This window comes from Mustela erminea, chromosome 3 (assembly GCF_009829155.1).
Source record: "Mustela erminea isolate mMusErm1 chromosome 3, mMusErm1.Pri, whole genome shotgun sequence".
NCBI lineage: Eukaryota > Metazoa > Chordata > Mammalia > Carnivora > Mustelidae > Mustela > Mustela erminea.
The window spans coordinates 70,996,497-71,012,607 of NC_045616.1; the positions used below are offsets into that span (position 1 = coordinate 70,996,497).

The 16,111-nt window shown below is 36.9% G+C and overlaps 1 protein-coding gene across 5 annotated transcripts in view; it reads left to right on the forward strand.

The window, feature by feature from the left end:
• ADAMTS6 (ADAM metallopeptidase with thrombospondin type 1 motif 6) overlaps positions 1-16,111 on the forward strand; it is a 313,953-nt gene that overhangs the window by 207,129 nt on the left and 90,713 nt on the right. For 4 of the 5 annotated variants that reach the window (XM_032336137.1, XM_032336134.1, XM_032336133.1 and 1 more), the window contains exons 13-14: positions 1,805-1,950; positions 4,061-4,124. In XM_032336137.1, coding sequence (XP_032192028.1) covers positions 1,805-1,950; positions 4,061-4,124 — 210 coding nt within the window. The remainder of the gene's footprint in view (positions 1-1,804; positions 1,951-4,060; positions 4,125-16,111) is intronic. The other variant, XM_032336135.1, reaches the window with a different exon arrangement.

Below are 16,111 nucleotides of genomic sequence, written 5' to 3' on the forward strand. Positions count from 1 at the left end.
GATGTAATCTCTATTACACTGTGGAGTTGGAGGTGGGTGGGTGAGAAGGAGTGGAGAGGTATCCCTCGTTAGAATAAGGGTAGTCAAAGAAAGACCTCTCTGATGAAAGGATGCTTAATTGAGACTGAATAATGAGAAGATAGCAACATCAGTAATTGGGAGGAAATATTCCCAGAAGGACCAGCAAATGCAAATACCCAAAAGAGGGAACAAACTTAGTGTATTGAGGAAAAGAAAGAAGTCCAGTGGTCTGGTCCAATCTGCTAGAGAGAGTAAGACTGGAAAAGGAGGCAGGGGTCAGATCACAAAGTCCACTCCTGACCAGAGTAAAGGGAAATAGGAAAGTACTGCAGTCATTAAGCAAAGTGACATGATGTGGTAATATGTTTTTTTAAAAGAACTCTGGCTTACTAGAGAATGGGCTGATTATGGGTAAAAACAAGTAAAAGCATAGAGAATAGGTAAGAAGCTATTCCATTTGCCTGTTTTGCCTGAGGTGCTAGCCATGCAAATGGTGAAAAGTGAAAGAAATCCATCTATGTGGAAGTAGTGTAATAAACTCATCACTTTCTTTTTTTTTTTTTTTAAAGATTTTTTTTTTTTAAAGATTTTATTTATTTATTTGACAGAGAGAGGTCACAGTAGACAGAGAGGCAGGCAGAGAGAGAGAGAGAGGGAAGCAGGCTCCCTGCTGAGCAGAGATCCTGATGTGGGACTCGATCCCAGGATCCTGAGATCATGACCTGAGCCGAAGGCAGCGGCTTAACCCACTGAGCTACCCGGGCGCCCCAAGTCATCACTTTCTAAGCATTGTGTATCAGAATCCTTTACGTTTTAAAATGAAGTTGAATTTTTATGTAACAATCTGACATTGCTACCAGTTATTCAACTCTAATAATGTTTCTTATTGTTATTCATTATAAACAAATGACTTTCACAGCATCAGTATGGTTTGTCAAAATTTGATAATTCAGAAAAACACACTGATAAAAGCCTAGCAATGCTTGTTTTTTTAAAAAGGCTTTCATTTTTACCATATTCTGCAAATAAGATTTATCATGTTAGAGTTATGAGCTGATTATGTGATGTCTGCATCTTGATAAATTATTCCTGGCTCTCTACTCACATGCAATATGTGTGGTTGGTTTACTGCAGAGTAAAGCTGAATGAATTCCAGTACACATGTTCATGCAGGGACTATACACATGGCTAGTCAGTGTATGTAAGAGTTTTTTGTACCCTGTCCCTAGTATCTTGGCATTACTTTTATTATGTCTGCAGGGCTCGTGCAGATGAAATGCCACAACACATTCTTTTACTATTGTAGCCTCAACCAGTCTTTTTTTTTTTTTTTTTTTTTTTTTTTTAAGTAAAAGCAATTACCATCATAAAAATTCCTTACTGGGGAACTTTCCATATTGCGTTATCATTCCATGAGCCTAATAATAGTGGAATATAAAGAAAAAAATTTCATGCTAAAATATCTAAAAAAGACTTTTGAGTTCTCTTTAGTGAGAAACACTAGGGTTCTGGAGGAAGTGAAATAAGAAAAAAGGAAGTAAAGTCAAGCTTTCTAGACTTGTGGTACATCTTAGAGATTTATAAATCATTGCCTAGCTAAAGATAATTTGCAAATCACATGCACCTTCGCCATTGTCTAAACACAGTTAAAGAACTCTCAGTCTGTTATCTATTGGAGAATGCTAATGCCTATAATTGGTCATTGCCTGACCCTTATGTATTTCTAACCTGATAGCTCTATCTGCCTAAAAGCTAATTCTGTTTTTTCTGTGAAATCTTGCAGTGGTGTTATCAGGGAGATTGTGTTCCTTTTGGCACTTGGCCCCAGAGCATAGATGGGGGCTGGGGTCCCTGGTCACTATGGGGAGAGTGCAGCAGGACCTGCGGGGGAGGCGTCTCCTCATCCCTAAGACACTGTGACAGTCCAGCGTAAGTAGCTAAAGTAAGCCGGAGCCAACAAAAAGACACAGTTGGAAATGATTCAAAGCTGTGGTTTCACATGTTATCTGTAAAAACGTTTCACTAGTGAGCCAAGTGTTTGTCTTCTGAACAAGCAACAAGCACAGGAGAGTGGAAGAGCCTTGTTGGACACTCTTTTTCTTCCTTCCCCTTTACTGTGCAACTAAAAAGAAAAGAAAAAGAAAAAAGAATAGCATTGCGTATCTATCCCAGGTATAGCCAGACTTATAATCTAGTAATAATCAGATAGATTTCCCCCTCCAAAAACTACTGAATTATGGATGAATCCAGGTCTGCTCTTAGCCACATTACCATTATTCCCAGGAAACCTAAGGTCTTTTCACATGTCACATAAAATTATTACTGCTACATTAGTATTAAAAGGACCAATGAGAGCACTTCAAGGGTTGAAATGCCTTGATTCGCATCACAAATCACAATGAAAAGAATACTGCCCATGTGTTAAAATAGTTTCCATTCACATGCCCCTATTAATCATCTTCCGGAGCTGCCACCACATTTCTCCCTGTGGCTATTTTATGCAGGTCGGACTGTTCCTCTCCCACCACTCTTTTTTTCTCTGGTCCGAGTCCCCCTGGCGAAAGGCCAGCCCCATCAGTATTCTTTGGTAGCTGTATTGCCTCTCCCTCCCACCAGCGCCCATTACAGGTGGACCTGTCCCGCAGTTAGACTTTCCTGTGCACCCGGAGACTGAACTGCTCCTTAGCTGGTGCACATCAAGTGCTCCCCTTTTTGTCTAAAGCTCAGGTTGCAGGCCTCCTTTCCCAACTAATGTTCGGTGCAGCATGGCTTTATAATATCCCTTCTGCTTTTTTTCCCTTTCTGGGGTAGTTATATATTACTTAATATATAGTATTATATAGATCCCTCTCTTTGGTTCCCCTCTCTAAATATCTTTCTTCTCTTTTACTCTTTTTAGCTTGAAATTATTTCCCTTTACATTTGTTCCGTGTTTCCATTCCCCAGCTTTCTTTCCATTATTATCTTTCTGCTAAACAAGGCTAGCTCACTGTCACCCACTCACAAACTAATCATACTACCATCATCCCCACGCCCCTGTTTTTGTTTGACCAAACCATGTCTCCCTAGCTGAGTAAACTGGGCCATTCCTTTTCCTTTTTAGAATCAGTATCCACCGGCATTCAAAATATATTGAAAATGTAACTTTAATTATTCCATTGACTACCAGTAAGCTGAAATTATACTTATACTTGATCTTTTTCAAACAAGTACAGAGTAATTACCCAAGTTCAACTGCAGGCTACTATAAATTAGTAACCCAAACTGTAAACCTCAATGATAATAAGTATTATACCCAGATCCTTAAGAGAATGACTTGGACTTCTTTTAAAAAAAGAAATTGGCTTTTTCCATTCAAAATAGCATGTCCAAATAATAGGATATGGCTTTCCCTGATGTTAAATACTTAAAAAATTAATTTATGTGAATTTAATATTGAACATCTTTTTCATTAATTTAAGTATAATATACAGTATGTATATAATGCAAAGCCATCTGGTTTTTAGGTGTAATTTTTCAAACTTCATGTAATGAGATTGAAATTCATTTCTGCATTATTTACTTTGAAATGAAACTATTTCCAGAGAGTTACTTTATATTCTCTCATTTCCAGTCTGGAAAAAATACTAAACTTACTATTTCCTATTTGGTGAACAGATAGCATCAGATTATGTGTTTTGTTGAATATGATTCAAATGGTTTTTCATTATAAGTAAGTGATTGTAAACTCACTGTGTTGAACTGAGCACCTGCTTACTATGATTATTAGAAAATAAATTTATTTAATTGCATTTTCTTAAGAATGTAAATCATGACAAGAGTCTTGTAAAGTTATTTATAGTAAACTGCCTTAGTTTTTATGTTCTACAACCATAATCATTATTGCTAACAATCACCAGCAAAATTGTTATTTTAATAACTAGTAAAATGTCAAATTTTGTATTTTCTTAAAATAAATGCTAATGTGTTTTCATCAAGTAATATATATACTCTTTATGTAGACAGATATATTCACATGTTTAACAAAATGTGTTTTCAGACCTTCAGGAGGTGGAAAATATTGCCTTGGGGAAAGGAAACGGTATCGCTCCTGTAACACAGATGTAAGTAAAACCAAACTTTGCTATGAAAAATTAGCTTACATTTCCCCTAGAGCAGGGAAATTTTTAAAGCTATAAGCTATTTGGTCATAAATCCATGTGTATGAAGGTCATATGAATTTTTAAAATTGTTAATAGTGAATGGAACAGGCTTCATGTCCAGAAATTCGTTCAACAGGAGAGAAGGGGAAACTCCAGCACTAGGAGCAAATACAGTCTCCCCCAATAGTTACCAAGAGAGAGTCAGTCATAGGTCCTCCAAAATGACTTGGTTCCCCAACACTCACGCCTTTACCACCCTATCTTTCCTGAGTTCACCAGGATTAATCTTAATTTGCCCATAAAATCAGATTATTTTACGTTTACCACTGTAAGAGGCCCAAGATTCCCACATCATTCTTCATCTCTTGCTGTCCAGTCCCATCAAGTTCTGCATACCACATCTTTTGTTTTGTATCTCTGCCCAGCTACTGAAACTTTTCTTGTGTGCCCTTAGGAATTCATGATCCATTGGCAGCAAACGCCCTTCTATCTTGATGTCTCTGAATTTTCGTTTCTCTTCACTTTGAAACTGGCTGTCCTCTAAAGATACTTAAAATATTAGCCCTCTAAAGGTATTTTCTCCCTTAACTCTTGAATGAGTAGAAGTTGATTGACTTTTTTAAATATCTCATTACCCCTTTCAGATCATTTCAGATCATTTTTTAAATATCTCATTACCCCTTTCAGATCATTCTTCCTCCCTCCTACCTAAAAATCACACCTTTTAATTTCATGTCCTCAGGGTGTTAACACAGTATTCCTCACCATCATGCTCTGCAAAGCTATTCCTATCTTAATTCTCGGTTATTTAATATTACCAGTCTTGGTTATGTAAGTATGTAGATATTTTTTCAATATCTTCTTGTTTGGATTCTTCCATAAACATACAAACATGTTGTTATTTCACCTATCTTAAAAAAAACAAATACCTGCCAGTTCTTCCCCCATTTTTTTTCTTCCCTTTGAAACAAAATTCCTCAAAAGAGTTATACCATATCCACTACCTCTTCAAATTCTTTCCTAAAATTGTTCCTGTCAGATTTTTGCCACCATCCCATCATTCTACTAAAAATGCTCTTGTCAAGTCACAGATGACTTCCATGTTGCTAAATCTAATAGTCAATTCTGAGTGTTCATCTTACTTGGTAGTCAGTAGGCTTCCACAACATACAACTTTTTGGTTGTCCTTTTTTATTATTATTTATTTTTTTCTCATTCTCCTTTGCTGTTCCTATTCTTTTTCTCTTACTTCTCAGAGTGTCCAGGACCTAGTCCTTGCCCCTTTCTTGTGCACTATCAGTATTCATTTCCTTGGTGATCTCATCCAGTTTCATTGCCTTCGATAGCATTCATATGTCATTTGGCACCCAAATCTATATTTTTGGCCCAGATTTCTTTCATGGATTCCAGACTCATGTCTTAGCATTAGGTCCTTAGAAAGTCCTGCAAAGACGATACAATCTAGCCCTCCATTACTTTTCTGAACTAATCACTTACTATTTTTCCTCAATAGCCATGCTCCAGCCATGTGGGCCTCCTTCCTTGTACATACCAGGCATGCTCCCACCTTAGGGCTTTAGCATTGCCCATTTCCTTTATCTTATATACTCTTCTCGCAAAATATCTACATGACTTACTCTCTTACCTAACCTTTATTCAACTGTCACCACCTCAGTGAGGCCTAGCCTGAGTACCATATTTAAAATTGCGACTTTCCCTACTCCCTACAACCTTGAGACTCCTAATCTTTCTTACCCTGCTCTGTTTCTCCCATACACACTTATACTCTGTAGCTTATTGATCATATTTACTTCCATGTTACATTTGCATGTAACATAGAAGTAACAACATGTGACTTCAATTACAATGATCATTTCAAGATATCAGCATTATTTATTCATTCATTCAACAAACCATTGAATGCCTACTATATCTCAGACTGTTCTAGAGTAAGAAAGACCATCTACTCTCAAGGATCTTACAATTTCCTGGGAAATCAGTTAAATGCAGATAATCACCGCTCAGAGTGATAAATACATGATATGCTGGAATAAGTATGGGATGCTATAAAAGCACATAGAATAGGCACATAGCCTAATTAAGGATTTAGGATTTCTTCCCATAAGAAAGTAAAGATATGAAGGGCAAATAGGAGCTGAACAGAAAAGAAGAAAACAACAATGAAGCATTCTAGGTAGAAGGAAAATTAAATGCAAGGCTTGTAAGTTAAACAGCATGATCTTTACTGAGGCAGTAAGACACTGTTCAAAAACTTAGCCTCAGATTTATACTTTATATGAGAATGGATTGGAGAAAGTGAGACTACAACAGAACAATAAATGGTTCAGAAAGAATTTAAGGGTACTGTTGGGAATGACTGAAGTGATGAGCCATGCAGTCTGCCTTGGCAGTGGAGTCTAAAGAGGGCTAGGAGGAGAAAATTAAGGACCTAAATTCAAAAATTCATAAGAACCAATGTAGTAAAAGAAACAGGGTGAGGGAGATAGAAGGAGTTGGGATCAGAGAATGAAATGTACTGGATTTCATATATGACAAGTGAGACTCTTCTCAATGACGAGAAATCTTCAGTGTGACCAAGGGAATGCGTGCCTAGCTTTGGGCAGAGATGAAGGAGTTCAAAGATCTTCAAGGTTGGGCAATTTGGGAAGTCTTCTATGCAGATGAGGTCACATCCTGAGGCCACTCAGGATGATGTTAAAGCCTAGACTGTGAACCGGGTATCAGACCCCTTAATAAATGAGAGAAAATGACCATGATGAGGTTAATAGGAATGATGAAGCCAGATAGTGATTTGGGTGATATAGCCTGAATTTTAGAAGAATAGAAGTCTTATGTAAGGGTAGAATAAATGAGTATCTACTGTATATCAGACTGTGTTCGGTAGGAATGAGAAAGGCAAACCTATGTCTCAATTCATATCTGTTTCTGTTATGTAATTATAGGGGCAGGCACATATTTCCACCTTAATAAGATAGGTACTATAATATGAATAATGTATGATAAGTAAATGAGAAAAAAAGTACTAGACATATCAGTCTTGTTGGTTTTTACCCCTGAACTTTGTTTTAGACGCTCAAATTGTAGAACTTGCTATTGGTGGATTGACATTTCTATTACCAGCTTTGTCTTTGGTTTCAGCTTTCAGCAAATGATACAATCAACATAATATCATGGAAATACAATTTTTTTCACCAATCTAGACTCTACTAGTTGAAAATATGAGACTATTCAATTATCACACTGAAATTTAGTTTCATGCTAAGTTAATAAAACTGTCTCAGCATAAGTTTTTAAGGTTGGGATTTTAAAGTGTAATCTAATGTATGAAAATTTAAACTTTCAGAACACATAATCTAGTTGCGCTGTCCAGGAGAACTTTCTTCATTGATAGAAATGTTTTACATATGCGCTGTCCAAACTGGAGGCCAGTAGCCAAATTAGCTATTAAGCACTTGAAAATGATTGGTGTTGGGGGGCTTCAGTGGATCAGTCAGTTAAGTGTCTGACTCTTGATCTCACCTCAGGTCTCAATCTCAGGGTCATAAATTCAAACCCCTCGTTGGGATCCATGCAAAGTGTGGAGCTACTTAATTAAAAGAAAAAAAAAAGAAAGAAAAGAAAAAGAAAAAATGTGGCTAGTGTAAATGAAAAGCCAAACTTTTAAATTTAATTAATTTAAATTTTATAGCAACATGTTGCTCACAATGGCCGTGTTAGATAGCATTGAGCTGCATAGTCTAGTTCTTCAGTAGAAAAATAATTGTTATAAAGAAGACTATAAATATTATATCTAAAGTTCTCAAAACAAATCAATCTTAGCTCATTTTGGAAACAAATGTAGAATATTTCCATTTTTGGTAAAGATAGAGTAAATTATTCTGACAGAACTCTTTTTAAAAATTATTGAATAAGCATGTTTTAAAACATCACTTTAAAATCCGCAAATAACTGACAAGATAGGGAAATTCCTGAAGGCTAAATTCTTTGAGAAAGGGGACTTCAAAAATGGTAGTGGAGCATCAGAACACCTAAAGTGCCTTTGTCCTGACAATGTTCTGCGGAAAAGACAAGATAAACCACTATTGTGTCTCTTTCCTCTCTATTAGGAAAGCACTTACCAAAGCTCCTCTCTTGTTCGCTTGGCAGACTTCATTCGTATTTTATTGGCCTGGAGACCACATACCCATTTTAAACCAGTCATGGGCAAAAAGAATGGGATTACCATAATTGGTTTAGACTAATCCAAGTTTGCCCCTAAAATGAGGTTAAGGTCACCTTTCCTGAAACGTAGATTCCTGGGCATAAAGCAGAATTCTGTTAGCAATAAAGTAGAGAGTGACAGATCCTGGGTACACCATACATGTCTGCTCGGAGCTTTTTTACTTCCTATCTTTACTAGTAGAAGTAGCAGCAACAGAAGTAGTAGTGGTAGTAGTACATTTACTGAGTATGTACCAGATCCATTAATTTAACTATATTTTCTTCCCATTCTGAGAGTTCTTCTCCTGGGCAGTGAGTTGGCTTGCTGAGATATTGTAAATTTTTATTCTTTCAACAAAAATCCAGAAAAAACATGCTAATTTAAAGTTTTGGTATAATTTGTTCTATTACAACTTTGCCTCGGCATCACAAAATAGCTCGTAAGTGACTGAGTCATTTTGTGCCTTATTATTTGCCACTAAGTGATACAGCGATTAAAGTCAAACTATATCGATATAGCTTGAATGGTAGAGGAAAATTGTTGTGTATGTGATGACCCTTCATCCCACATTCTCCTTTTTGCTAGTGAGTCCTCATGCTTTGTCATAGAGTCCTTATCATGTGTTTCTTCCTGTTCTTTGTACATTGGCCTCTGGTCTCTGTAACTCAGCATCCTCAACCCTTGCTTATTAACTTATTTCACTTTTTGTGGGAGGAGGAGATAAAGTCCTGTTTACTCCAGTAGTCCCTTGTTAGGAATTTGCCATGTATTTTTTAAAATGTGGTAGTATTTTATTAGAATTGCTATTGTTTTTGTTAGTGTCCTGTCTCTGATCTGTCTGCCTCTAACACATTTTTTCATATGCCTGTTATTTTTATTGTGCAATTTTGCAGAAAAAGGTTTTTCAAGAATGTATGTGTCATATTAGACTAGAAACTCCTATATTTTAAAAAATCTATTCTAAAAATTTCTATTATAAGACAAGAGAATTTAACAATAAATCATGGAGAGTGAACTGATTGTAGTTAAGATTGAGTCATGCAAGCAAGAAAACTTCAGTGTGTTCCAGCAAGCACAGAATGGGTGTTACTGTGGAAACATTATAGGGCTATTGTGTTGTATTCTTTAAATTAATCTTGAAACTTTTTCCTAAATGTGCAATTGTTTAAATGGTCTTTTTTCCCTCTGTATTGGCTGGGTGTCTGTTATGTACAAGCTACCCTAATTTAAGGGATCCAAGAGTATACTTATCTTTATTAGATCAGTCTCCAACCTAAGTGCATTTTTGACATCATTTAATACTATGCACATCATATTTCATGACACTGTAAATAATATCTAGGAAAATCTCTTACAATTAGTTAAAATCAAATTGACAGTCAAAAACTAGGAAGCAATTCATAAGCATAATTTTGGTTTGTCATTTGTGATCCAAGAGCTTTTCTTGAGACTTAAATAGAGAATAAAGAATAAATTCAAATGATTCTGGAAAGATTTTCAAATCTTTGTGCACAATGAGATCATGTTAAGCAGTCAAATGGCAGGAGTACCTGTTTATGAATCTTTGAGGTTTGCTCTATGCTATTTAATTTATGCTCAGAATGTTCATTACAATAAAAAAAAAATTTAAAAATCTATGTGTGGCTCAGTTGGTTGAGTGCCCGACTCTTGAATTTGGCTCAGGTCATAATCTCAGGGTTTTAGGATTGAGCCCCATGTAGAGTCTACTTAAAATTGTCTCTCTCCCTCTGCCCCTCCTCCCACTTTCAGCCTCCCACCCCCAGGACCTGCTCATGTTAGCTCATGCACACAGGCACACGCGCACTCTCTCTCCCTGGGGAAAAAAAAAAGGAAAAAGAAAAAGAAAAGAAAATCTAGGAGATGTTAGTCTGATTCACATGTGTTTGATAGAGTCTACTTACATTCCTTTTAAAATCTTACAACCCATTCCTCATAGCCTGTCAGTTTCTCATGTAGTATAGCAGTCTTGATCTTCTCATTTCTGTCATTGGCCAGCTAGTACTATAGATTATTACTTCATTCTCACTTTTTATATATCATAATTATTTAACATTATTAGTCAGTACTCACTGATTAAAGTTGGATTAGCTTCATTAAAATCATAAGTGAAAAATAGAATAAATTAGAAAATCCAAGGAAAAGGAAAATAATATTTCGTTGGGATCAATACCTTAAACATGTACCATAAGTTCCTTCTACATATTAAGATGGGCCTCTGAGTTTCTTCGAGACCTGAGTAAACAAGCAAACACTATCAGTTCTAAGTTTCATAATGTCTAATAGCGACAACAAAAGGAGATATATCACAAAAGAACACTTTGCTATTTTGAAGTTTGATACTCCTACAAGGATCTCCACACTAGTGAATCAGATGGATGCATGCAAGGCTGACAGTACTCTTTTTGTTTAAGTTAGAGGAAAATTAAAACTAAGAAACTTTGTAGGCCAAGTAGTCTTAAAAAGTGTCTAGCACAAAAACAAGACAGCCACACCTTCTCCCCAATGCTGATTTAATTCCCACCACAGACATTTGAAGGATGGAGGAGTGGTAGAAAGACAAGAGCTCTCTAGTAGAAAGCTCATGTTCCCATTATTTCCTGTCCCATTTACCCCAGTTGGAAAGAAAAAGATCCCCAGAGATAGAAGAGGCAACTTATAAAGAAAAGAATCTTAATCTTTAAAAATTTAAAAATAGAAAATTGTATCCAGCTGTAAAATTGGCCTGACCAGTCTCAACAGCAATTTAATTAGCCTAGAGACCAAAGGTATTCACACTTTAAACTCTGAAGCTGATTATCTGCATTAGGATGTGTTAGACAGGCAGTTTGTTCCCTAGGTCATCATCATTGGTCACCCCAGAAGTCTTCAGAAACAACTGGACAAGGACTCTTTCTTTGACATCTCTATGATTGTCTCTAGGACAGAACAGCATATAAAGACAATAGCTATAGCAGGAACAAATTAAAATGATTTTCATCTTGAAGTTATTGAGAAACCAGCAGCTGTTTTATAGATATAGAGTAGAATTGGATGAAGTTCAATCTCACCATTAAAATAGCAACTACAATGGGATTTTTTTTTAAAGATTTTATTTATTTATTTGACAGAGATTGCAAGTAGGCAGAGAGGCAGGCAGAGAGAGAGGGGGAAGCAGGCTCCCCGCTGAGCAGAGAGCCCGACGCAGGGCTCACTGCAGGGCTCTATCCCAGGACCCTGAGACCATGATCTGGGCTGAAGACAGAGGCTTAACCCTCTGAGCCACCTAGGCGCCCATAGGATATTTTAGATCATAAGCTAATCTAATAGATAATAGACGTTGCCCTTGTAAGATTTTGGTTTGAAGAGCAGAATTTTATGGAAATCATAATGCCATAATAAAGGACATATCTACATTTCCAAAAAGAATTTCCTGTTTTTCCTTAGCTAACTCTCCAAAACCAAAGGAAAAAAAAAAATCCTTCCTTTTCCTATTGTATGTTTTTTATGATTTGCTGCTTGATAATGTGACCAGTGTGGGGTGATCAGATTAGGTGGAGGCTGGCAGCGCTGGTAGTGAAAGAATTCACCCAAGACAGAACAAAGGAGGTAGAAGTTTATCACATATACCACGAGGGAGAGGCATATACCACAAAGGACAGCAAAGCAGAGAAAAGCAGAGACTGTCTGCCAAGAGGCAGTGGGGGGGGGTTGCAGTTAAAGAGGGAAGGTGAGGAGGTATGGGAATGTATGGAACTTTCCTTTTTTGATACCTGTGTCTGGGTGTAGGTATATGGCTTATAAATATTTGGAGGTGGGTTGCCTAAATAGGCTGTTTGTATTCAGCCTGGAGATTGCAGGTCAGTGTGTGCCCTTCCACCTTACTCAGATTTCCATTGTTCAGGTTGGTTGTGTAAAAGCAACCTGGACAACTAGGGTAAAACTGCTTGTGAAATACCTAAGCTTCACTCAGGCTGAGATGGAAAGTCTTATTTATCTTGCATCTTAAACATCACATCTCCTCCTTTATCTTACACATCAAGACTATTAAAAAAAAATTATAGACTCAGAAGGGTTGCTAGGTCATCTGTGGTCTGTTCAAAAATTTAAGCATAGATTCTGTAGTATTTTCTTAGGTATTTTCTCAGTCAGCCTTTTTTATTTTTTTTTTAATTTTTTTTATTTTGACAGACAGAGATCACAAGTAGGCAGAGAGGCAGGCGGAGACAGAGAGAGGGGGAAGCAGGCTCCCGCTAAGCAGAGAGCCCGATGCAGGGCTCAATCCCAGGACCCCCGATCATGACCTGAGCTGGGGGGGAGAGGCCCCAACCCACTGAGCCACCCAGGTGCCCCTAGTCAGCTATTCTAGAGGGGCATGCTTTTCTGCATTTTTTTTTCTTCTTCAAGACCTTACTTACAGTCATTAAGAGGTGATACTCCTTTGGTTGTGGAGAAATATAGCCTATATTTCATGATAGGATTGTAGTAGAAAACGTTATCGATTTTGGATTCAGATTGACTTAAGTTTGAATGCTGACTGTAACCCTTGTTGCTGTTTGGTCTTGGCAAAATAACTAAACCTTTGGGAACTGCTATATTGAGTATAATTACATCCAACTTGCAGGGCTGTTTGAGAAATAAAAGATGTAAACACACATGTAGAACGTTCGGTGCTGCTTCCTAATACTTCATCTGTACTGAACAGAGTGTAGATAATATTATGGACATTTTTGTTTCAGAGCAGATTACAAAGTACTTTCATACATAACCTCATTATATCTTCAAATCACTTTTATAAAGAGGATGAACAAGTATTTTTTTTTTAAGTGTTTTAAAATGAAGTACTAAATCTGAGCAATAGGCTAGTACCATGGAAGGGAATGAGACAGGCGTGGGATTTCTGAGTACTGATTTAGTGCTCTTGTAGTAGACAGAGCCCTTGGGAGGTGGGTGTGGCAAGGTAAGCGTCTCTGAAAGAGTTTGGTCACCTTTGGCATTGTCTTACTTCCAGTCTAACCTTACCCTGCAGCAGAACCAGATAGCTGAGAACATTCTGAAACTACAGACCTTGCCCCCAGGGAGAGGTGTGGGGTAAGTGATAACAAGGTACAGAGTTGATCCATAACAGCATTATAACCATGTCCCAAGTTATAATTAGGAAACAGATTATGTGTCAAACACTGGATTTTTTATAAATATTTTACAGAATATTTATTATACTACTATATATGGCAAAAAAGTAACAGGAGCAAGTGTCATTAATCTTTAGGTTAGTATGAATTCTATGGTGTGCATCACGTTTTGAAAAATAAGGACTAGCTTTTAAGCACAGAATAGAGCTTGCTTGTTTGCTTTGTTTTTAAAAGGGATGTTTTAAAAATTACAAAATAAATGTTTGTTGCCTAACGTTTTCAAAGACTAGGGGAAAGGTTTATATTATGGACAGATAGCATTTTAGTTAAATTCAGGCTATACAGAAATAGATTTAAGTCTGAAAACTTGCATAGAAGACTATGGTATCAAAAGAACTGCTAGATTCTAGTTTGCCTAGACAAATACAGGTTTAGCAGGCTTCTTTTTCTTTTTCTTTTTTTTTTTTTTTTAAGTAAATACTCAGTGAAACTACAAAAGAATCAGAAAACATTTTGGAGAGAAAAGATAAGATTCAATCAAAAGCTGGTTGAGACGATTCACTGGATACTACGTTTAACTTTAGTGAGATAATCATACAATACCTGATAACTGGGCAATCAGGAATTTTGTTTGCAACTTCTAAGAGAAGGTGTGGAAGCAAGGACTTTGTTAGCCTTGTGTCATTGCATGACTTAGTGATGCCTGTTTGGATAAACAAATAAAAATGTCCTTTCTTCGCAGTCCCATGTCAAGTACGTCGTGACTTGCTAAGCTGATCAGGTGCTGGAATTTAAATTCTGCTTATGCTCCTGAAACTAATAGGGTATAGCCAGCTAAGAGTATGTTGCCATCCTGGAGAGGAAGAGGAAAATTAAATTTGGGGAGTTTTGAAGTGTTGTCTAGTGTAATGGTGAAGAAGCAAACGTGCGTTTAGTGTGGGAACAAGAAAGGAAGAAGCAGCAGAAGGTGAAAAGGGCAATAGAGAAAAGAAGTAGGAGAATAATGCCAGTTTTGCTCATTTTGCAATTTTACATGAGGCCATAGAAATCCTTGCTTCCTTCCAGCCTGCCTATCTCCTTTATGAAGAAGAAAGGAATGGGAAAGGGGAAAAAGAATTTTCTTGCTCAGCTTTCTTCTCACACTTTATTAGAGATAAGAAGACACAACACAGTATTTATGGAATTGTCCTCTTTTGTAAGACATTTTGGGACGTATTTCTCTTGAAGTTAAGTGGCATTTTGGGTGTATTTTGCAAAAGAAAGAGAGAAGGCACAAAAGCCTTCTGCAGCTTGCCAAGGTCACCCTATTCTTTGGGACAAAACAAGGATTAGAAACCCAGTAATAGAAATGCCACTACAAAGTTTGTCAGCGGAAGCTGAGATTTCTTTCTATAGCAACTTTTATGCCCCAATGAATTATCTTTTTTTTTTTTTTAGGTTTATGTACCAATAAAGAGTATTAAGTTTAGTCAAAAAGAGATGCTTTTAAACAATCAGTGTAATTGGAAGTGTAGATAGTCTGGAGAATGTGCTAATAACATACATATCTCTGTAAAAAAAAATGTGCTGATAAAGATGCTAGTATTAATTTTTTTATTTCTTTGGAAATACTAAGATTAAAAATGCTGAGACCTGCAGCTTTGCGCTCTGGATTTATGTGGGATCCTGCTGGTTGCTTTTTAGATGGAGAGGATGCTTGATTAGTGTTAACACCAGGAGGCTGAAAACCTGTCAGGCTTTACATAAAAAATTGGGTTGCTTATGCCCACTGTTTTTGCATGGTGTCAGCATTTATTACCTTTAAGCAATTTAAAAAGCATTACTCTTTAAACTCTCTACTATTCCTAAAAAAAAATTAAAAAATTTAAAAAATATATTTTATGTAATTTTTCCTTAAGAAATTATTCTTTTCTTTGGTCACTCTTTTCCTTTGGAATGAGAATATACAACTTCTACTGAGTTAATTTCTAATCAACACAAATTCAGAGCATTCACTGAAGGAAACATTGAAATCAGAAAAACAGAACAGCTGGTAAATTCTAACAGAACTGGTCGGGATATTCTAGAAACAGAAAGGCATGGGATCAAGTCTTCTACAGTTTCCATGCTATTCTTGAACCTCCCTAACACACTCTTGTTTCAGGGCCTTTGTATTTACTATTTACTTTTCTCACTGATGTGTAAATCACTCCCGCCGTTTCTTCTAACTCTCTGCTCAAGGGCTATCTTATTGGAGAGAATGTCTCTGACCATACCATTTAAAAAAAAAATATTTTATTTATTTATTTGACACAGAGAGAGAGAGATCATAAGTAAGCAGAGACACAGGCAGAGAGAGAGTTGGGGAAGCAGGCTCCCTGTTGAGTGGAGAGCTTGATGGGGGGCTTGATCCCAGGACCCTGAGATCATGACCTGAGCTGAAGGCAGAGGCCTAACCCACTACTCAGGCACCCCAAGACCATACTATTTTAAAAGTACTTCCCTGTCACCTCACCAGCAATCCCCTTATTTTTCTTCTTTCTCACCTCTAACTAGAATGAACTCCTGACAGCAGGGACCTAATCTGTTTTATTGCTTTATTTCCAGAGCTTACATCA